This window comes from Corvus brachyrhynchos, unplaced genomic scaffold (genome assembly GCF_000691975.1).
Source record: "Corvus brachyrhynchos isolate BGI_N302 unplaced genomic scaffold, ASM69197v1 scaffold87, whole genome shotgun sequence".
NCBI classification, from domain to species: Eukaryota; Metazoa; Chordata; class Aves; order Passeriformes; family Corvidae; genus Corvus; species Corvus brachyrhynchos.
This window is the reverse complement of record NW_008239767.1, coordinates 2810662-2832602: the sequence shown is the minus strand read 5'-3', so window position 1 is coordinate 2832602 and position 21941 is coordinate 2810662. Positions and strand designations below refer to the sequence as shown.

General features: G+C 41.7%; 3 protein-coding genes across 11 annotated transcripts in view; 1 reads left to right on the top strand and 2 right to left on the bottom strand.

The window, feature by feature from the left end:
* Positions 1-584, bottom strand: part of RWDD2A (RWD domain containing 2A) — a 3442-nt gene extending 2858 nt beyond the window's left edge. The window contains exon 1 of one of the 2 annotated variants that reach the window (XM_008640220.2): positions 535-584. The gene's annotated coding sequence lies outside the window, so the exon portion shown is untranslated. Of the gene's footprint in view, positions 1-230; positions 481-534 lie in introns of those variants that run through there. The other variant, XM_017742868.1, reaches the window with a different exon arrangement.
* Positions 585-807: 223 nt separating this feature from the next.
* On the top strand, positions 808-9363 carry PGM3 (phosphoglucomutase 3). 2 transcript variants are annotated; one of them, XM_017742842.1, is made up of 13 exons: positions 808-996; positions 1490-1695; positions 2393-2577; positions 3056-3123; positions 3426-3559; positions 3719-3914; positions 4736-4893; positions 5305-5388; positions 6035-6133; positions 6445-6561; positions 6721-6843; positions 7605-7778; positions 8376-9363. In XM_017742842.1, the coding sequence occupies exons 2-13, from the start codon at positions 1492-1494 to the stop codon at positions 8460-8462; spliced, it is 1629 nt and encodes a 542-aa protein (XP_017598331.1). In that variant the 5' UTR covers positions 808-996; positions 1490-1491; the 3' UTR covers positions 8463-9363. The 2 variants fall into 2 exon arrangements, with proteins under 2 accessions (XP_017598331.1, XP_008638438.1); XM_008640216.2 differs by lacking the exon at positions 808-996 and adding an exon at positions 1011-1196.
* The window catches only part of DOPEY1 (dopey family member 1), a 49588-nt gene continuing 36996 nt past the window's right edge, over positions 9350-21941 (bottom strand). For 2 of the 7 annotated variants that reach the window (XM_017742836.1, XM_017742839.1), the window contains 10 exons: positions 21810-21919; positions 21500-21649; positions 20181-20242; positions 19463-19615; positions 18094-18230; positions 16718-16773; positions 15686-15850; positions 14058-14187; positions 12092-12151; positions 9646-9951 (listed from right to left, as the gene is read on the bottom strand). In XM_017742836.1, the coding sequence (XP_017598325.1) occupies positions 9646-9951; positions 12092-12151; positions 14058-14187; positions 15686-15850; positions 16718-16773; positions 18094-18230; positions 19463-19615; positions 20181-20242; positions 21500-21649; positions 21810-21919 (1329 nt within the window). Of the gene's footprint in view, positions 9952-12091; positions 12152-14057; positions 14188-15685; positions 15851-16717; positions 16774-18093; positions 18231-19462; positions 19616-20180; positions 20243-21499; positions 21650-21809; positions 21920-21941 lie in introns of those variants that run through there. The other 5 variants (XM_017742837.1, XM_017742840.1, XM_017742835.1 and 2 more) reach the window with 4 other exon arrangements.

Sequence of the window (21941 nt, the reverse complement as noted above, 5' to 3'; positions counted from 1 at the left end):
GTCGCACCCCACCCCGGCACCCAACCCCCCCCCACACAGCCGCCTCCCCCGCCCGGGGATCGGGGAGAGAATCGGGAGGGTAAAACGCAGAAAGTTCACGGGCTGAGATAGAGACAGTTCCATAGGGAAAGCAAAAGCCAGGCACACAAGCAAAGCAAGGAATGAATTCAGTGCTTCCCCTGGGCAGGCGGGTGTTCAGCCATCTCCAGGAGAGCAGGGCCCCATCACACCTAACGGTGGCTTGGGAAGACAAACGCCATCACTGCAAACGTTGGCCCCATTCCTCCTTCTTCCCCTGCCTTCTATACTGAGCATGATGCCACATGGTCTGGAATGTCCCTTTGGTCAGTTTGGGTCACCTGTCCCGGCTGTGTCTCCTCCCAACCTCCCAAGCACCCCCAGGCTCCTCCCCAGCGTGGCAGTACGAAAATCAGAAAAGGCCTTGGCTCTGTGTAAGCCCTGCTCAGCAATAACAAAAACATCTCTATATCATCAACCCTGTGTTCAGCACAAATCCAAAACACAGCCCCATGCCAGCCATTGTGAAGAAAATTAACCCCACACCAGCTGAAACCAGCACATTGTGGTAACCCCACAAACCAGAAAAAGCCCTTGATACCTTATCCTATGCCATTATCTTCACGAAAAATAAAGCATTCTGACATTATCCCTCTTTACTATCTGTCCATAGCATAAAAAGAGAAATATCCCTAAGGAAATGCTCTATCTGCCATGAGCCACTTCAGTCTGAATGTTTCACTTCGGCCAACTAAAATTAATTAGAAACAAAAAATATGTTTTTGTCCGCCTGGCCCCGCCCGGCCCGGCCTGGTGTCCGTCTCCCGGTCCGCACGGAGCTGCCGCCCGGGAGGAACATCCCGGGAGCACCGCTGGGGGTTTCCCTGCAAAGGCTTAGGGAAGCAGGACACGCTGCTCTTGGGCTCGGAAATCAGTGCAAGCAGCCGCGGCCGAACGCACTGGGCGGCTGATGTCACGGTGAGAAACGGCCTGGCCCCGCCCGGCCCGGCCTGGTGTCCGTCTCCCGGTCCGCACGGAGCTGCCGCCCGGGAGGAACATCCCGGGAGCACCGCTGGGGGTTTCCCTGCAAAGGCTTAGGGAAGCAGGACACGCTGCTCTTGGGCTCGGAAATCAGTGCAAGCAGCCGCGGCCGAACGCACTGGGCGGCTGATGTCACGGTGAGAAACGGGAAGCTCCCGCTGCGGGAACTTGTTAGGATCCCTGGATCCAGCCGACTGGGAATCGTGGCTCTCCTTGCCTCATCCGTGCATGATCTGCTTATATCTGATCACGCTCTGTTTATCCAGTGCGCTCCAGGGAGTGTAGAGACTCCTTCGCTGTGGTCGTGGTCCCCGCTGCGGTCCCGCCAAGAGATGGATGGGAGCGGCTAAAAGTCCCCGCCGGCTTCAGAACGTGAAACTGGTTACAGTGACTTGTCTTCTCTCACTTCCATTTGTGCTTCCTTCTCTAGAAATGGATTCTGAGGCCCTCAGAAAGTACTCGGCATTGCACCCCAAGCCTGCCGGGCTGACCCTGCAGTATGGCACCGCTGGATTCCGCACCAAGGCCGAGCAGCTGGACCACATCATGTTCCGCATGGGCCTCCTGGCAGTCCTCAGGTCCAAAGCCGTGACAGCGACCATTGGCATCATGGTTACAGCGTCCCACAACCCTGAAGTAAGAACAGCCCTTTCCTTAAACGTGTGACCGGTTTGGTGGAATGATGTGAAGTGTTTTGGTAGAAGGGTGGAAAGATGAGATGAATTTGTTGGAATCAAAGCTCATCATAGCATTGAGAGACCAGATCCTGGAGATACTTGGACCTGCTTAAAGCATTTAGCCTGCTCCCTATAAATACAATCTCTGATCTATCTGAAGTTACCTTTTTCCCTGTACACACAAGTGGGATTTTTTCTCATGTGGAAATGGTGTAATGCAGAAAACATTTCATCCTGCAACGTAACTTTCTAATGTTGGGAAGCTAGGAGTAACCTTGAGAAGAGAGGAACCTTTGAGTAAAATCTGTATGTTTTAAAAATAAACATGCAAATGCAGGGATTACAAATCAGGCGTTTAGACTTCTGCTGCTGTGGAGCATTGCAGGTTATTAGAATCTCCCCTTATGTCATTTTAATGTCAAATGTGTTTCATACCGAAATTATGAGGGAGAAAGAGTTGGTTACTTAATAAGCTGGTTATCGTACTTTTTTGGGGGCTTGTTGGAGGTTTAATTAAACAGCTAAGTTTATTGCATCCCAGGATTTCTCTACTTTTAAAGAAACAGTATGACTGAACCATGTGTTGGCTGTCTTCAAAGAGGTTTTATTAGTTCCCCACTTTTAGACATACTTTGTTCTTTTGTTTTTCTACTAAGGAAGACAATGGTGTAAAGCTGGTTGATCCTCTTGGAGAAATGCTGCACCCTTCCTGGGAAGAGTATGCCACACAACTAGCAAATGCAGAGGAGCAAGAATTACAGAAAGTGATAACTGAGATCTGCCAAAAAGCAGCAGTGAACCTGCACAAAGATGCCTCGGTTTTTATTGGTAGAGACACCAGGTAGTTACAAAAGGCTGTAGATGTATCCTGCTCCTATGGAAGTGCCAGTGCTGTGTTCATGCTTTTGGGATGTTTTACTCTCTGGAGCCAGATTATGTTTTGTTTGTGGCTGAATTTATGATAACGACAATAAGCAAAACTTCTTCAATGCTGTTGCTATGTTAGCTTCCATGATAGCTACAAGAACTTCCTAGCACTGCTTCTGAACAGGATGCTTTATTGTGGTGTGGGGTGGGGAATTGTGTGGGTACTCTGTGATGTCCACCTGTGTCCAGCACTTTACGTGTGTTTGCAATCCCCGGGGGTGTTGGCTTTCAAACTTCGTTGGGAATTGCCTACAACAGAAAAAGGTATAGATTTCTTCACAGTGAGTCTAAATCTACTGGTAGGAAGCTTGTTGAGTCTTCCACATGGGCTTCCTTCCCAAGTCCATAGATAAATGCCTTTGCCAAGGTTATCAGCTGTACTTGTTTTCCAGGCCAAGCAGCAAGAAGCTGTCCCAGTCAGTAATAGATGGTGTCCAGGTTCTAGGTGGTCAGTACCACGGTAGGTTGCACTTCTGCAATTCTAATCTCATTTCAAGTTTTTTTAATGCAAATATGACTCTTTTATGTAGCCCTAAAGCAATAGCCTAGACACATTTCCATTCTTGCTTGTAACAATCTTATTTCAGGGTAGTTGTATGGCTTTAATACAAGGGGGGCAGGGGAAGGTTGCATTTTCATAAGAGAACTTGAAAAATTTCATTGTGTTTCCTGCACTGCATTTGTCTGTTTACTGTACAACTTTTAAGCAGCAATTAATTTGCAATTCTATTTCTGAATATTGTGCCTTTTGTTTCACGCTAGATTATGGTCTGGTGACAACACCACAGCTCCATTACATGGTCTGCTGTCAAAACACCCAAGGGCAGTATGGGAAAGCAACACTGGAAGGTTATTATGAAAAACTATCCAAAGCTTTTATGGAACTGATAAAACAGGTGAATAGTGGGTGTTGTCTTCTTTGTGCAAATGTACAAAATTAATTAATCTCTTTTGTTTGTTAGCCTGTTAAGGCCTGAAGTTTTTAATTCAGCATGCTCTAGGTGTGGTTTCTCTAGGGTTAGAGTTCACTTTGCCCCTTCTTCCCTTGCGCTAAGTCTCACTGCTCTGGAGAGAGTCAGAGGCACCTGAAGATTGACTGTGCCAATGGAATAGGAGCCCTGAAACTATCAGAAATGAAGCCCTACTTTCCACAAGAGGTGCTAATTCACATATATAATGATGGAACCAAGGAGAAACTCAATCACTTATGTGGTGCAGATTTTGTGAAAGTTCACCAGAAACCACCTGGAGGTATGTAGTCTGTAATTTTATGTTGCTTTATCTCATCTCCAGGTCTGAAAGTGCAGGGTCTAGCAAGGGTGCACATTTTTGGGGAAGTAGACTCCCTGTTCCTTACTAAGTGACTGCATGAATGGTTCTCCTTGTGCAATGGAAAGAGGGAATAGCATGGCCAGATTTGGCATATCTCTAGTTTATGTTGCTCTAAACTGCTTGGAAGTGCACGGTATCTCTCTGACTGGCTGAAATATGTTTGATGGTCTCTTCTGAATGTTAAGGTGGCAGAGTCCAAAGATCAGTCAGGACTGGATTAATTTATTTATTTTATGAAGAAACACTTTTCCGGGTTCCTGCAGAAGGGCTGGGTTAATTAACAGCTTGGTGCCAGCAGCTGACTCATTGACATAAACCAGTGAGGAAATTATTCCAATCAATTTTTTGAGAAGTGTATAAAAGAAAACCCCTGAACTGGGAGAGCAGGCTGGTTTGGATATGAGATTATTTGAGACTAAACTGAGTTCTCCATTGGACAGCTGCCCTCTCACTGCAACTGCTGGCCAAATCTGAACACCAAGATACGGTGTTGTTTCTCCTTCCCACACTGCTTGTGTACTGGAGAAATGCAGTGCTGGGAGCAGCACAGGGGCAGTACCTGCTGGGGATGCATGCTTGTGCCTCACGTCTGGATCCTGGCTTTGACTGTGCCTGAGTAGAGTCATTTGTATGCAGACCTGTGCTCTGAAAATATGTTTTCCTAATCACTCACTGAAATAAATTACTTGATTTTGTTTCTTTTCCTGACTTTAACTTGCATTTGTAACTCTGTGCACTAGGGCTGGACATGAAGCCCAATGAGAGATGCTGCTCATTTGATGGTGATGCAGATAGAATTGTTTATTACTATAAGGACACGGCTGGCCATTTTCACCTGATTGATGGAGATAAAATAGCAACTTTAATTAGTATCTTCCTAAAAGAACTTCTTGCCAAGGTAATTCTAACATATGAAATGAATGCTGGCATTTTAATTTTTAAAGTATGATATAGGCTAAGGAAGCTGTGTTCGTTGATACGTGGTCTCTCTACATCTACCTAAAGTGTACCAGCTTTAAAAAGAGATCAATCCTGTACCTCACTGCTGTGGCCAAAAAGGGGTTTGGAAAGTCTAAGCTTGAAGGGCTGCTTCATCCAGACCCAAGAAAAATCAGTATGGGATATATAAAGGTTGAACAGAACTCATGTTGTTTTTAAACATACAGAAGTTCTCAGTGAGCTGGTGCCTCCCTCTGATGCCCAGAAGTTTTAAGTGTACATTTAACAGTTCTGATTATCCTTCCATTTATCCTCCTCATTTGGCTCTGTGCCTCTTGGACAGTAAAACTTGGCTTATTGGTTTGCTCAGGTGAAACAGAGCTTCAAGATGGCAGTGGTACAAACAGCATATGCCAATGGGAATTCCACACGCTACCTCCAGGAAACACTGAAGGTATTCTCCATGTTTTTCCTAGGTAGTTTACATTTGTTTATTTTAAAAGTAAATGCTACTGTAATATGATTGCTAGGAAAATTAAAATCAAGAAAAAATAAATTACTCTTTCAAACCTCCAGTAGTAACAAAATTCTTGGTGGCAAAGGAGACACAAGAGAGCAAAGCTTAAAAAATTATAGTCAGCTTTTATTAATTTAAAAAATGTTTAACAAAATCCCTTTATATTTCTCAAACAAATGGAGGACTTTATAACTTTGCAACCAAGTGAGTCAGTAAAGGCTCCTCGATACTGTGACAGTGATTGTTTCATTTTCTGCAGCAAGCTAAATGTTCAGGAATTGAGAGACAGTACTATTTCTGTTTGTATGTGAATCTAGTGTGTTCCCTCAAGCTATAAACGAAATTGGATTTTCCAAGGTTTGGAGTTTATGTCTTTATTTCTTTAATTAGCCTTTATTTACACAGGAATAAATGAAATCTTTTTTAATTGGGTCTGCAGAAATAGTGGAGCATTCTAGCTCTGGGGCCTCAGCGGCCATGAGACATGGGTTAGTTTGCAACAGTCCACTCAGTTGGCTGCTCAGTTCTGCCTTCTGAGGAGAGTCTGTAACCTTGTCATTCTCTGCACACCCTTGGGCTGCAGGTACCTGTGCACTGTGTCAAAACAGGAGTGAAACACTTGCACCACAAGGCCCAGGAGTTTGATGTGGGTGTTTATTTTGAGGCAAATGGACATGGCACAGTAAGTATGAGCATGTAATACATATGATCAGCCACTGTGTACAAAATTTTAGTTGAATTAGCCAGAGGAGGTCTTTTCACTCTCTACCTAATTTTATAAACAAGACTTTTTCTCCTTGTTTGAAAACAGACTTGTTTACTCCTGTCTTTATCACAGCATTGCCACCAGCTCCTCTGTGCTTTATGGGGGGATGGGAATTCATGGTAGCAAACATTAATGATGGCTGTTTGGGTTTAGATGGTAAAAGTTTTTTCCTCACTACTGCACAGATCCTGGTTTCATCTTGACAAGCTGTCATCTTTTTCCTCTAGGTATTGTTTAGTAAAGCTGCTGAAACTAAAATACGACAACTGGTGAAAGAGGAGAAAGATGATGAAAAAAGAGAAGCAGCAAAGATGCTTGAAAACATGATTGACCTGATTAATCAGGTAAAAACAGAGAGAACTGAATCACGGTGTTGGCAGGGTTAGCCTGTTTGTGAGCTCCTGTCAGGCTGCTGCTGGGCGCTGCTGGAAGATTACTGATCAAATGCTGCCTCCCTGTCTTCACTGTGGACTGCTGCAGTGTTTTTCCCTCCCTATTGGCAGACTGTGGGCGATGCTGTCTCAGACATGCTGGTTATTGAAGCAATCCTGGCTCTGAAGGGTCTGACTGTGCAGCAGTGGGACGCTCTCTACACCGACCTTCCCAATCGGCTGCTCAAGGTCCAGGTGCGTTACCAGCCACGCTGGCTCAGGCTACAACAGCCTCTGGGGGCCCTGCTCACAGCATCTTTTGCCTGCACATATTCTGATAAGCTTTATTTTAAAGCTGAAACACCATTAAAGGGCAGAAGTAGGGCAAAGAAGCTGGGAAAAAACACAGAGGAGGGACCAGAATTTCACTTGGACTAAAATAGAAATATGACTTTAAAAAATGATGAAATAATAGCCAGCTCTGTTAAATGTAAAAATCTGACCAAAACTCTTCAAATTTTAACTTAAGAAGAAATTTTAACTTTCAAATTAGAAAAATCCTGTTTTTCTAAGGCCCCTGCCTGCTGGGCAGCTGGATTTTTCTTGCTGTGCCACTTTGTATAACTTGAATGTTACATACTGTTTCTTGCTTCTGTATGCTTTCCAACATTCAGACAGAGCTTGAGCAGAAGGTGCCATGTGGCAGCATTCCATCAGACACAGTAAGGAAGCTCTGGGATCGAAACAAACCAGAGGAAAGAGTTTAAGTTTCTATCTACTGGGAGAAGCTGTAGCTTCACTTCAATCTGACCAAGGAGGCATGTTCAGAACTGACCCTTTTTTTCAAACTGAGCAGCTGAGGCCTCTCAGGACTTGGTTAATAGATGCTGAGCAGGGATCCCGGGGACCCCAAGGGTTTGAGTAGCCCTTTATTAACTCCCAGACTGAACTCTTCTCCAGGCAGCACAACATATCCAACCCTGAATTTCTGCCTTATCCTGTTTCTGATGCCACAGGTCGCAGACAGGCGTGTTATTGACACAACGGACGCAGAAAGGCGAGCACTGACACCCCCAGGGCTACAGGAAAAAATTGATGCCCTTGTGAAGAAGTACAAACTGTCAAGGGCATTTGTCCGTCCATCAGGAACAGAGGATGTTGTCAGAATCTATGCTGAAGCAGACACACAGGTCAGAGCTTAAACAACTCGTTTATGAGTGGGCTTGTTCATGTTAAACAATCTTCTGCTTAGCGGGGGGTGATGAAGGAAGTCTGTTTCCATACTTGTCATTTAATCACACTTAACTGCTAAATTTGGAAAAAAAGAGTGATCACAAAAAATCACTTTGGATTTTCTTTTATTTAGAAAAGTAATGTTTAATGTTCTCAATGTTCATCTTCAAAAGGAAAATATAAATGTTTATAAAGGCAGATTTAACACCAGATGATTTTGAAAAGACAAGCAGCCTTTGGAGAGCTCAGGGTTAAGAAGAAAATTACCAAAGCAGCCCCTAACTACACAATTTCATAAGAGGCAAAATAGAAAAAAAATTCTGGCTGCTGTTAAGTTAGCCCAGCTCTGAACTTAAAGGCAACAGCAAAAGTGGTCTTGCTCTCCCCACTTCACATGCTCCTACCTGCTGCTCTCTGCCAGTATGATGGCAATGGCTGATGGAGCAATATAGGGAACACAGCATTTGCAGGAAAATGCTTGCCTTAATATCACATATTTGCTCTATTCTTCTCATGCTGACAGCAGCATAACTAACTTTTCCAACATTCCACAGGAGAATGCAGATGCCCTCGCCCATGAAGTGAGCCTCGCTGTTTTCCACCTCGCTGGTGGAAAAGGAGCACCACCCCAGCCTATATAACAAATGGCAGTTAAAGCACACAACTTCCCTTATCTTTTAATATTACCTTTTTTACCATGTGCTGCTGTACACATAGCCAACACTTCCTGGGAGTAGCAAGGATTGATCAGAGCTGAGTGGAATATTCCTCCGCTTATTCTTAACCTCCTTTAGCAACTTACCTCTTAATGAGATGCTCTTGCTGTTGAATGTTGCCCTCCCCGAGTTTGTCTAACTTCTTGACAGGCCATGGCCGTGTCCAGAAGGAATTCTGCCCCTCCCTGCCCCAGCTTCGTTCATCATCACATTGTGCCTGAAATCCAACTCCCCCTGCCCTCAGAGCACTGGCCATGGCTGCATGACCTGAGCTCTGCTGTGACTATGCTCACAGTGGCTGCAGTGCAATGGCTGCTGCAGGAACATCACCCCCACTTCCCCCAGTAGCCCAGGCGTCTGTGGGCAAACAGTGTAAGACAGAGGCTGTCACTAGACTTCAGATACACTTCACCTCATTTTGAGGGGGAAACAATATAATGAAAAAGAATATTTGCTAATAATAATTATTGCAATTTTATCTTCATTAGATACTTTATGAGATTATTTAGAAAGTGATTTGTAGTAATAGAATTTATAATCACACTCGAGAGGGAAGGGACAGAGACAATTTTGTCTTCTGTGGCCTTAACTGCTCCCCAGCTCCATGAAGGGGCTGGGCCAACAGAATGCAATGTTTTATACACACCAGTATCCTCCTTGGCATACTTTGGTTCAGGGTGTCTACCTCTGACAAACAGTTCATTGTAGTCCTGTATTAACTCCAGCCATAATATAATTCTACAGGTTATTAAATAAGCACAAGTTTCAATAGATTAAAAAAAAAAAAAAAAGAAGACAAAAATAAACTGGAAACAAATTGAAAAAATGTGCACCTTGTATTTTTTTTTCATTTTTTTTTAAAGACAGAACTCAAGACAACAAAACATTTACTGTAAATAGTAGGCACCATAATCAATATGAGCCACCAATATTTAAACTTGATTCAGGCCACATCCAGAGCTTCTCTTATTTACAAATATTTAACTTAAATACAACATTAAGTATTCATTACATACAAAATAAGAAAAGAATACTATACAACTGGGAAAGATACAGTATTTCATTTAAATAGTTACACTACATATAGGCTGAGTAGTACCGGTTTGGTTCATGATTTTATGACGCCTTCAAGAAAATCTTTCTCAACCATTTCTTCTATCTTCTGTCTTGCTTTGCTGGAGAAGGTCTTGAGGTTCTCCATTTTTATGTCCTTACTTGGAAAACAGTTTGGGTAAAGGACAGGGCTCCCTGAGTGTCCAACACATCTGCTTGTGACTTTGCTGTTAAAAACTTGGCTGAGTACATTGAAGAAAGGCAAAAGCTGCTCAATGCTGCGAACGGTGTAGATGGTTAAAAGCAAGTGACCTGGTTCCCAGCTTAATGTTTTCCCTGAGCCATCCTCCTCCGGGTTTTTCTGCAAATACAGAGACATGGGAAATAATACAGGACAAAACAGGAAAAGCACAGGTAAAAACAAAAGACTAATGTACAATATAGTACTTTTCTAAAGCCAAAAAAAATTTGTCCTATCCACAAAACACACAAATGCTGAAGTGTAGCTTCCAAAGCAGGTCCTCTGCTCCCCCTCACCATGCCCTGCAGAGGCAGTGGCTAGCAGTGTACAGGTGGCAGTCAGCTGATGCTAATGGAGGAGTTGCAGTGGGTATTCGAGTCCAACATCTCAGCCCAGGGCTGTCCCAATGCAAGGCAGCTGCCAGCATGCAGCGCTGTGGAGCTGCTCCTGGGCAGCACCCCGTGGGACAACACAAATGGCCCAAGCTGGTGACAGCTGGAAGTTGTGAGCTACTTCAGCTGCTTTCCAAAGCAGTTTCCTCTCTGGTGACACACACACACTTCACCAGCTGATACCACCACCATCAGTGATGATAAACCCCAGAGGAGGTTAAAATAGATACAAAGCATTTTCACTTTGCAGCTTGAGTTCAGACTTTTCGGGAAGAGCAAAAAGCAATGCTGTTTTTAGTATCACAAATAACACAAATGGACCTTCTGAGAAACACTTGAAGTTGTTCTCAAAGGAAAATGGTTCAGTTACTCATTGTGTATTCTCAGAAAAACTCAATTACGTTCCTTCCATTTCATGGGGGGAATTTCAAAGGAAAGAATTTCGGGAACCCCACAAGCGAAGGCAGCAGTCACACACCAGATGCTCACCAGCAGCAGCACACTGCTGTAACCCTGCTTAGGGCTGCCTTAAATATCTGCATACTGAAAGACCTGAGCACCAACATCCAGGTTCTCATATGGTTCTTCCCTATTTCTGTTATCTGAGTCAAAAACCATACTCAGATCTAGACAGTAAGGTACTATCACCACTGGAAACACCTTGTTTGTACTATTACTGACAAACCAGTGCAGAGAGCTTGTACCATAAAGTAGAATTCCAGCAATACTGGATTTTATTCTGCAAGGAAGAAGAAAAGAAGCACAAAGGCTTCACCAAGAAGAGCCACCTGTGGATCCACCCTGACCAGCACCTCTGTCCCACTGCCCTGGCAGTGCCCGTGGCCAAGGCAGGGGGTCCACTTGGTAATGAAAGAAGAATGAAGGGGAAAGGACAGCAGTGGAGCAGAGCATGAGGTAAGGATCACTGACTGCACAGCCTTTGAGCAAATAGATTGTTTTCAAGACATGACACTTAAACAAATACAGTTTTTTCCCTTTAAATTAAGCAACTGTCCTGCAGTTGAGGAGCCTACAGGGCACTATTTCACAAACCCCAATTAGGTCTAAATTCAATATGAATGTATCTGGTGGCTTGGCTCCCTGCCACAGGAGATCACTATTTTAGCTTTACAAGTCTTCTAAAAGAAAGGGTCACACTGAACCACAGCAAAGGGAAGACTAAATTTCCAACACAGAATGAGTTGTTGATGCCTCCTTCTTTAAATGAGGCTACTGATTTTTAGAGTTTCTCCTTAAGAAACTTCTCATTGTATTCACAGGGAAGTTTCTTCCATACTATTTCTGTACCATGCTTAGCATGCCTCCAGCGGGGAGCAGGGAGTGCCCCCAGCATGCAGCAAGTGTCGGTGTCACACAGCAGCCAACCAAATGGGGTGCATGTGCAAATACCAACTCTGAGCAATGAAATACAACCTGTCCAAGCCATTTCCTCATGGCACTATTGGCTAAGCAAACACCACTAATTCCATGGATGCTTAAAACAACAGTTAATTTGATGGAGACCAACCAGGGACTGTGTGTTTCACACCTGCAGTTTGACAAAAATTATGATTTAATTTTACAATGATTTGCAATCATAATTCTTCTTAGAACTAACATTAACTTTTAGTAATTTATTTCATATAGGAAACCAACTCTAAAAAGTTTTCCTTTTGTTAAATTAAAGTTATCTGTAAAAATAAGGGTCCTTATGGTCCTTTCACCTCAAAAATCTCTCAGCTTTGTTCTATAACAAATCTGATCTCTCTTACTTCTTACTGAATGCTAAATAGTGTCCAGGACCTTGAGGTGATGGTATTATTATGGCAAGCTTGTTTTGCAACTCAAGCATCAAAGGCCACCCTCACCTGATGCTTGGCCATCTCCATTCCCTCCAAAACCACCGTCTTAAAGTCCTCCTGTTTGTCCTGTGGAAGGAAAGAGGAGAACTTTCAGACTGCATTTCATATATGAAAATAATACTTTGCCGTGAAGGCCGTGCAGTTGCTTGGTTGGGTGCTGTGCTTCAGCTAGAAAAATCACCCACCCCGACGAGTCCATGATCCAGAAATGGCAGACTCAAGCTAGTATGGCCAAGACACTATTAGACAAAAACAGCACTGCCACTTTGTGCCTCTGTTTATTTCCAGCACTGCTGAAGGAGGTTTTTCAGAACATTTCCCTCAGATAACAGAGCTTGAGCAACACCATACTACATGAATCTAAACATGAGTCAGAATGCCATGAAGGAAAATTAAGATCCACTCCATTTTTCTCAGTTATTTTCTAGGAAAACCCCACAGCTATATGTAACAGTATTCTCCTCTGCATAAAGAAGAAATGGCCTGAAGTCAATATTCATTAGCTCATGTTTATCTTATCATCATACACCTACCTATGGTTCAGTGTGTGCAACTGCTGCCATGACTAGGGGGTTCCAGAAATTCCAGGAAGTTTTCTGAATTCTTGAAGCATACTATGGGAGTCCTGACTTCAGGCATCTATCTCAGCATACAGTACTTACCAGCAGCATGTGTATTTATAAATCACATATGATGTATAAATTCATGTGCAGATATTACCTGGAGTGTGACAACTTTCTAAACTGAGACTACACTGAACACCAGGGTTAGAGGCTATGCCTGAGGAGCAGCCACTTAAAACTCATTACTCCTTTATACATACAAGAAGATAAATTTAGTCTCATCTTCATGGTTCAAAAATGGTAAAATGCAGAATGCAGATATGCTTCAGATAGTAGTTTTATCCCCCATAATTGTGAGCCTTACTTCAATAGTTCAGATCTGCCTGCAACTAAGTTATCCTTAAATTTAATGTAGCCACTTGTATCTCAGCACTAGTTTCTTTACTCACTGGAGACATTACAGACTGTAAATGCAGTAGCTACAGCAAGCTACCAGAGAGAAACCTGAGAATAAAACTTCAAAACTTTCTGCCATTTGGCTTTGCACTTCCTCCCTGCTTCCCCAGCTCACCCAGCAACATTTCCCAGTGAACTGCCTGTCCAGGAGGGCTCTGTCCTCACAGCAGGAGCAGCAAAATATCTGACAGGAATGTTCTTACTTTGTGGCAGCAGAAGGGATCTCCTGGGGACAGGGCTTGGGCAGCTTCCATCAGCTTCATCAGCAGATCAGGCCTCCAACCCCACAAACTGGGGGATTAATACACCCCATGCACCAGCATAATGACAACGCTAACTCTGCCCCCACTCTACAAACCGTGCAGCCAAGATTTCCCCAGAACTGTCTCTACTGATCTCTGCCACCTTCTGCTCATCACAGTCCCAGGGTCTGCTTAGTCTCAACACTCTTGGTTCTGTCATGTTTAGAAATGCAACAGTTTTTTAAATATTTGTTATTAACAAAACTGGTTTTCTACTTGAAAAAGTAGGTAGTCAGACTAGTATCTACATATATGACCAGCTGACAGTGATTTTATATTAAAATATATTAGATAAAGGAGTATATTTTACTTTTTATTTAAATAATACTTTTGATTTAGAAATGCAAAGTCAGTGATCATAATCATTTTGACCATAGCAGGTTATGAATTTTTCTGTTGTCTGATTAATTTTGGGGCTTTTTTGTTTGGTTTGGGCCTTGGTTTCTTTGTTTGTTTGACTTGTTTTCTATACTTACATGTGGTTTTTGCCTGATGTTGACTTGAGATTACTCCAGCTGGAATCTACACCAGAAAAAAATCCTTTCCCCTCTTAATTGTTAAAAAAATTTACAATATACAAGAACCAAAGACTGTTGTGAGCCATTGTACATGAAACTTTTCAGTGAAAAGCAAAAGAAGAAAGCAACACACCTTTGCTTTTTTTCGCAGCAGCTTTGCCAGACGCACCACATAGGGTTTGAATTCCCTCTGATGTGTTCCTTGTCTTCGTACTTCCAAGCCCGAATCATCTGATGCTTCTGGAATAAAAGCCCAACGATACCTGCCATGAGATAACACAAACAGACGTTATCCTCACTGAACATGCAGGCTTTTCTGATCAATCAAAGGTATGAATGGATGAGGAAATCTAGTGAAGTATCAGAGAAGGAGGGAGGAAAAAAGAAACCCAAGTCAACCCTCACAAGAACACATTAGTCTTTGACAACAAAGAATAAGAAAAGCACTTTCTGAAAAGCAGGAGGTAACATGGCCTTATCTTTTCCCTTTAGAGTATCTTATTTAAGGATGCCAAGAACAAGATAAGGCAGAGAAGCTAAAACCAGTAGTATTCACATCCTCACTGTGTGCAAGAGAACTGAAAGCAGTTCTGAATCATAAAATACATGTTGCTTAAGTTTTGCTGCATATTTGCAATATGTACACACAAAATGTTCTCAATATACCATGCTGATAATAAAAACTCATTTATTTTACCCATTCCTAGCCCAGTGAGACCAAGTGGACCATTCTGTTACCTGTGCCTTGCTGCACTGCAAGGACTGGCTACTTGTACTATAAACTACAAAGGAAATAAAAGTTTCTGTTGTTAAAACTTCAATTCAAGCCTCCATGAGAACTGCACAGTAAACAGTATGACTATTCAGCATATATTGTCTTTCCAGAAATGACAGTAATGACCTAAATAAAATGAGGTTGGCTAATAACAAGGATTAGGACAGCTTGGAGAACTGGACAAGAACCATGAGCTACGTCCCCAGAAAATAAGTGAAAAAGCCTTCAACATTAGATTTAGAAATGCTACAGGGCACACCCTGACACAGTGTGTACAAATCCTTCCAGCCTCTAACCCACATGAGTGTCTTTAAACTACAGGATAATTAGGGGTGACCAAATGTCTACAGAGCTGTGCCAGGGCAGGAGCCCTCACAGAGTCACTAGTGTGCAGTGTAAAGGAAGAGACAAGACACCTTCTTTTGTCCTTTGTGGCCTCTCATTCCCAGGATTTCCAGCAAATACCAGTTGTTCTGCATTCATTTTTTTCCAGTGGAACAGGATTGCAGAGGCATCGAAGAAGCAGCTTGCACACATGCCTACTACTGACCAATAAAAACCTATGGGATCCCCTTTTTAAGGAGGTTTGTTGCCACCTCTTCCAAACAGACTGTGCAACAGTAATTTAAGATCTGATCTCATGCATTACTCACTGAGATGGGTGGGTGTATTTTGAGTTCTTAGGCATTACTGCAACTAAATACTTTAAAAATAAAATACTTGAATAAATCACTACTACTGATGATCTCTCAAGTGTGGCAAATCTCTTGCCACAGGCTAAATCAAACCAGCTTGAGCTAATTTGATGTGCAGCATCATTTGCCTTGGGGCCCACTCAGGTACTGCGAGGGAACAAACTATGGGCTGCGCTGGCTGTCCAAAGAAAGAAGGGAAACAGAAAGCCAAAGACTTTTTTATACACTGGAATTTTACCAAGAGGCATGGAGAAACATCCAAAAACTTAAATGACTATGTCTTCTACTCACATCTGAAATTGAGGCAGGTTTTCAGATGGTAAAGCTAGAGCCAAGTCCAGAAATTTGCAAGCAGACAAATACAGGTTCAACCACCTCTGGCTGTTGTAGGATGTGGAAAAACCATTGCCGCCTGTATAAGTTGTCTCCAAACCAGCAACAGATGGGCCAGAAGTTCTAAAATATATTATTGCAGGGAAGTGAGTCATAACAACCTTCTGCCACAATGAAAACTTGATTTTTCTTACTTGCCTTTACAAACACACAACTCTTTATTTACCAGCATAATCCTGAATTCATAAATCAAATCCAAACACAAGGCTGTGCTATGAGTGCAGTTCTGTATGCATATATATGTGATAAAATGTCAATATAAAATAAATTTGTTGTACTGTATCTTGTTCCCAGATATTCAAATTAGAGAAAGTTTAAAATTGACAGTCATGTTGATATTACTTTATTTGAGGGGAAAACCCTCCAAATACACAAAGAGAACCTAGGAAAAAAGTGAGCAAAACTTGGGCAAATAACTCTGGCTCATTTGAGAAATCTGCCTCTGCTGCTAGCATTGACTGAAATTGGATCACACTGTACAGAAGGTAGGTGAGATAAAAGTGGATAACAAAAAAAGAAAAATTATCTACCTCACTTTTCTAATACTAGAAGAAACAATGCTTTTATTTAGACAAAAGTGCATCAGTCTTACTTAGAATAAGTGTATGACACAGAAAAGGTATAAGCCATGCCATGCATAATTTAATTGCAGCAGCACTGTCATTTTAGTCAGGCAGACACTGTAAGAACTCAGACACTTGTATTATACAATTTACCTTAGTGACTTATGAGCAATCTGGCAGCAGGACTTCGTTTTGTCCTGAACAGTCTGTCCCTGGTACTGCAGTCAGACTGAACTACCCTTTACTTGTCCTTCTAATTTGAGCTCAACAACTCTAAGACAAATTATTCTGAAGAATGACTCAACTCCCCATCAGCATACCAAGGGATTTTTACAAAGTTTAACAAGCAGGAAATTTATGCATTTACCTGGAAATATCTTCATCAGCAGTGAGCTCCTGTTCCATCAGTAAAAACACTTGCACCTGAAGATCAAATGCTACATTTTAATACCATTTTTAATGGTGACTCAGGAAAACACTATAGGAAGACCTAAGTAATAAGCCTTAGACAAATAGTTTGGAGCTTTATTTCCACTCCTGTATGAGTGGACACTGGCACCCTAAAGCTCTTTCATCCCTTATATAACCTGAGTAATACAAAGGCCACAAGGAACTGTCTCTTTTATGGCCAGGAAAGCTCTCAAAGGCTAATCCCCCTCCACTTCTTAGAAAGAGAGCAAGGCCTAAACGAAATGAGAATAAAGAATCATTTAATGGAGCAGTCAGGCTCAGGTGGGAATTCCTAGAAGCAACACAGTCCTGCTAACTGAAAGTAGTTCCAAGACTGTGGTAACTTGTGCAAAGGCCAGGGTACAGCACTGAAATCAGAAGACCACACTGAGTAGAATGGGTTTTCTAGTATTTATAGTATTGACAGGCTTAAAATTAAATGCATCTATTGGTAAAACAACACACTTTATCTTTAAAATACTTTATATAGCTTTTCTCCTTCTATTGCTTGGATCTATGGTTATTCAAGGGCTAGGTTAGGCACCTGCAGATTGAAAAAAATAATCATCACAGCAATGATTATGATTTGCTCCCTCTGTTATTCAGTCCCTTGGGAACTCCTTGAATAACAGGCCAAATGGATCACAGGATGCACCAACCACTCTCCTCCGTTCCCACTGCCAAAGCTGAAACCCAAAAGAGTGTGTCAAACAGCCAACACTGGAGATTCTGCAGGTAGAAGCTCTGGAAACAGATATTTTTACTGTTTTGTTATGAAGAGTAAAACAAGAAAGAAGAAATCTGAGCCAAGACTTGTATAAATGTAGTCACAAAATTTAGCCACAATGTGACCTGAACGACCACCAACTGCCAATAAAACATGGATTCCGACTCCTTTACATGGATTCTCATCCCCATTGTTGGAAGAAGAATGACCAGGAAAGTAGAAACAGGGAACACTGAAAAAGAAGAGCAGGAGTGGGAATGGTGGAGAGGGTACACATACATAAACAGAAATTGAAGTAGGATTCAGTAGGGAACAATGAAGGCAAATGCAAATTTAAATCAGGAGACAGCTGAACAGCTGAAACAGTGTAAGCCAACAGATACTCATTTTCACCACAAAAACCAGACATCAGGACTATGAAAATAAGTCAGCTTTCAATTTGTGTCCATTGCACATTTATATGCACAATCTCTAGAAGAGATTTTCTTAAAAATCTTGAGGAGAAATGAGGTTGTGTCTCAGATATGCACCAGTCTTCTAAATAATGAAAGACACCTGCAACTCACCAGTTCAGTGATCATGGTTGGCCAAAGTGAGGTAAGGTGCTGTGGAGACATTCTTAAAAGCAATACTCTGAAAAACAGGAACACTTGGGAATGAAGGGTGGGAACCTGTGGCAACCGGAGACTTTCTACCAGCCTTTCTGAAACAAGAAGCCAAGAAGGGTCCCCTCAGTTCAGAATAATTCCAGTGAGAATTTTCTCCTTCCCTCATTTACTCTCAATTTTATGTATCTGCCATCTTACTGTTCCACTACTTTACTAATTTTATTCTGTCAACATAAAAAATAACCCCTCCACCAAAGAAGGAACAAAAGAGAGAAACCTCTAAATAGTGCAGTTGCCTATTTTGGTTAAGTTCTCTACATAAATGCAATAGTGCATCTGGGAACTTTGCTCATCTTATGCAGAGTTTCAACCATTATAACAAGAAGAGTTAACAGATTCCAAACAATACCACAGTAGCCTGAACAACTTGTATGTATTATTATTATTATTATTAAAACACTGCCCCATCATAGTACATGAGAAATTACAAAGGGATGACACAGTTTTTTGAACTATGATCACCTCTAGGCATTCAATACCTATAGAGGCAGATACATAAAGAAATTTTTCAGTCAAACCAACAAACATGCATGTTGCAGTTCAGACCAGTAAAACCACCTGATACCATGAAAATAGTAATCCCAGCTACTGACTTGACTGGAAATAAAAAAACCCCAAAAAACCACAAAAAACCAACCAACCAACCAAATAACTTTACAAAAAACAGATCCCGGAACAAATGAAACAAAAAAGATGATGCAACTGATTTTCCAGATAGAAGAAGAGACCAAAGTGTCCCTTTGGTGGCATGAAAAGATGATACATCTAAAAGTTGCTGCTGTAACTACTTGCATCATCTTAAAAAAAAGATCCAAGCAGTTCCCATTCCCAGTCTCTTAAGGTCATTGGAAGAAATAAACTTCAATGATAAATAAGACAGATAAACTGAACAGATGAAAAAACACCAGCAAAAAAAGTCAAGAATTCAAAATGTCAAGGTCAGTTTTCCTATTTATCCATAATTGATAGGTGTTTATACCTCAGATGTTCATGTCAAAACATATTGTGCAGGTATCCAAGGATATTGATCAAGGATAAAATGACAGATCAGTGAAATAATCTGGATTAATGTCAACTGGCACTCACAAATTCTGCATATTTTGTAGTCATTTAAGACTGAAAACATTTTAACCAAAATCTGCAAACTTTGTTTCAGCTATGGAAACAGTGATATTCCAGGATAAAAATTTAACCTGCTGTTACTCTGTCATACAGGCATTCCACAGTTAACCTAAAGAAGTCCACTAAATGATACATTTTTACTGACCTTGTATGTCTGGCAGGTATTTCTGGTATTGGTCTATCTCACTGCTAAAGATGGCGAAGGCGAGTCTCTTGAGGAGCATCGCGCGCTGCTCCAGCTCTACATCTCGGTTAGCAAACAGATTGAGGGAGCTGCTCTGGGCCACAGCCACTCGTGCTGAAAGAGAAAAGGGAAAGTGCAGAGAAGAGCTCATGAATTTCCCTTCTGCTTCACTTCAAGGCACAAATAACTCTTATGAAAGCAGATGTTGAAATGATGCATGGTTTGCAATTTGAATTTGTAACCAGAAATTCAAAATACAAGTTAAAGAAAACTTGTAAGTATACACAATACTGGCTGGATTTAGGGGCTTTTAGGAGGGAGATCAGCCATTTTTTAAAATAAAATTTGCATGTATAGATGCTCAGAAATTTCAAATGTGCAGAATCAGTTTTTTTTAAGCAGAGTTGGTGTCTGATCTTCAAAACCAAACACCACACCACCCACTCTACTTAAACAGCTTTGCCATATAGGCAAAATTCACTGTGTGCCAGTATGCTATCATATTCTCGCACTTCAGGTTATTTATGGCTCTCCAGAAACAAATAGCTGAAAAAAACATGAAAAAGACTAAATAAATCAAATTGGAATAGACGTTGGACAAGCGTTTTCTTCAAGATACTTGTTTTTCATTTATTTAATGTTTATACTGCAGAAAAGTCACTATTACATCAATACTTACTCATCAAATCCCTGAATGTGGTTTTGTCATGTGTCATCAAATTATCCATAATAGCTCTCCAACTAAAAGAGGAAAATTGTACACAAATCAGAAAAAAACAAGCATTTTCAGGAACATTCGCAGAGCTTTTTCTGCTCTTTCAGTTTAGGTTAAGGCTTCCAATCCAAGGTCTCTGCTTCAGAAGGTACCATTTACTTGATGTTGTTTGATCTGAAACTATGTATCTTGAACCCCCTTCCCCAAGAAAATAAGGGATTCCATCCAGAGGGACCCTGAAAGTTTTGAGAAATGGGCCCATGAGAACCTCAAGAAGTACAATGAGGACAAGTACAAGGTTCTGCAGAATGGTCACAGCAATTCCAAGCACAAATACAGGCTGGGCAGAAACGGCATTGAGAGCAACTTTGAGGAGAAGGACTTGGGGCTGGTGGTGGATGAAAAACGGAATTTGATCTGGCAGTGTGTGCTCACAGCCCAGAAGGCCAAGTGCATCTGGGGCTGCACCAAAAGGGTGGCAAACTGTTCAGGGGAAGTGATTCTGCCTCTCTACTCTGGTAAGATCCCACCTGGAGTACTGCATCCAGCTCTGGGACCCCCAGCATAAGAAGGATGTGAAGTCATTAGAAGGGGTCCATGGGAAGACCACAAAGATGATCAGAGGACTGAAGCACCTCTCTATGAAGATAGGCTGAGAGTTGGGGTCATTCAGATTGGAAAAGAAAAGGCTTCCGGGAGATCTTGTAGCAGCTTTCCAGTACCTAAAGAGCCTCCAGAAAGCTGAGAGCAACTTTTTACCAAGGGCATGAAGTGACAGGACCAGGGGGAATTACTTTAAACTGAAAGAGGACAAATTTAGATATTAGGAAGAAATTCTTTATTTTGAGGCACTGGAACAAGTTGCCCAGTGAAGCCATGGATGCCCCACCCCTAAGAGTGTTCAAGGCCAGGTGGGATGGGGCTTTGAGCACCTTGGTCTAGTGGAAGGTGTCCCTGCCCATGGCAGGGGGTTTAGAACTAGATGATCTTTAAGGTCTCTTCCAATGCAAATAATTCTATGTTTCTACAAAATGCTAACCACGTTTTCCTCACAGAATTTTTTTTTTCAATTTTAAGATTATTTTTTAAAATAGATTTATGTATAGAAATATACTTTATGTTTCATATTTCACATGGTAACCTAAACCACAGAAAATCTCTGCTTCTCTCAACAGAGGTCTGCTGGGAAATTTTGGCCCATATGTTAATGGAATACATAAAATTTGTAAGGGGCAAAAATTTGTAAAATTTGTAATTTATAAGCAGTAAGAAGAAAGTCTTACTGGTTAACACACGAAGCATCCATCTGGAAGAAACTGGAATCCATAAAGAGGTCAAATGCTTCCTTCTTCCATGCCCTCCTTGTATACTGATATCCACTAAGACTGCTTAATAACTGGACACAAGCTCGATAGCTGGATGCATTGTGAGCACTAAACAAAAAAAAAGTCAACATAAACCAGTTCTGAATTGTTGCTTTATAGAAAGTCTGATAGACATCTAATCCTTATCATGCCCGTTTCAGCTTAAGTGTCACCATCCAAATTTCTTCTGGCTGTAGACATCTACATCAATTCAATAAACTAAAGGTACCTGTGATTACGGAGGTAGGGCACAACATAGTGCATAATATTTACAAGCAAAGGAATAACCCTCTCTTTTTCATCACTGTAGAAAACCATGTCCAGGAGATGAGCCAAAACCTACAAAAGAAGAAGACGACAT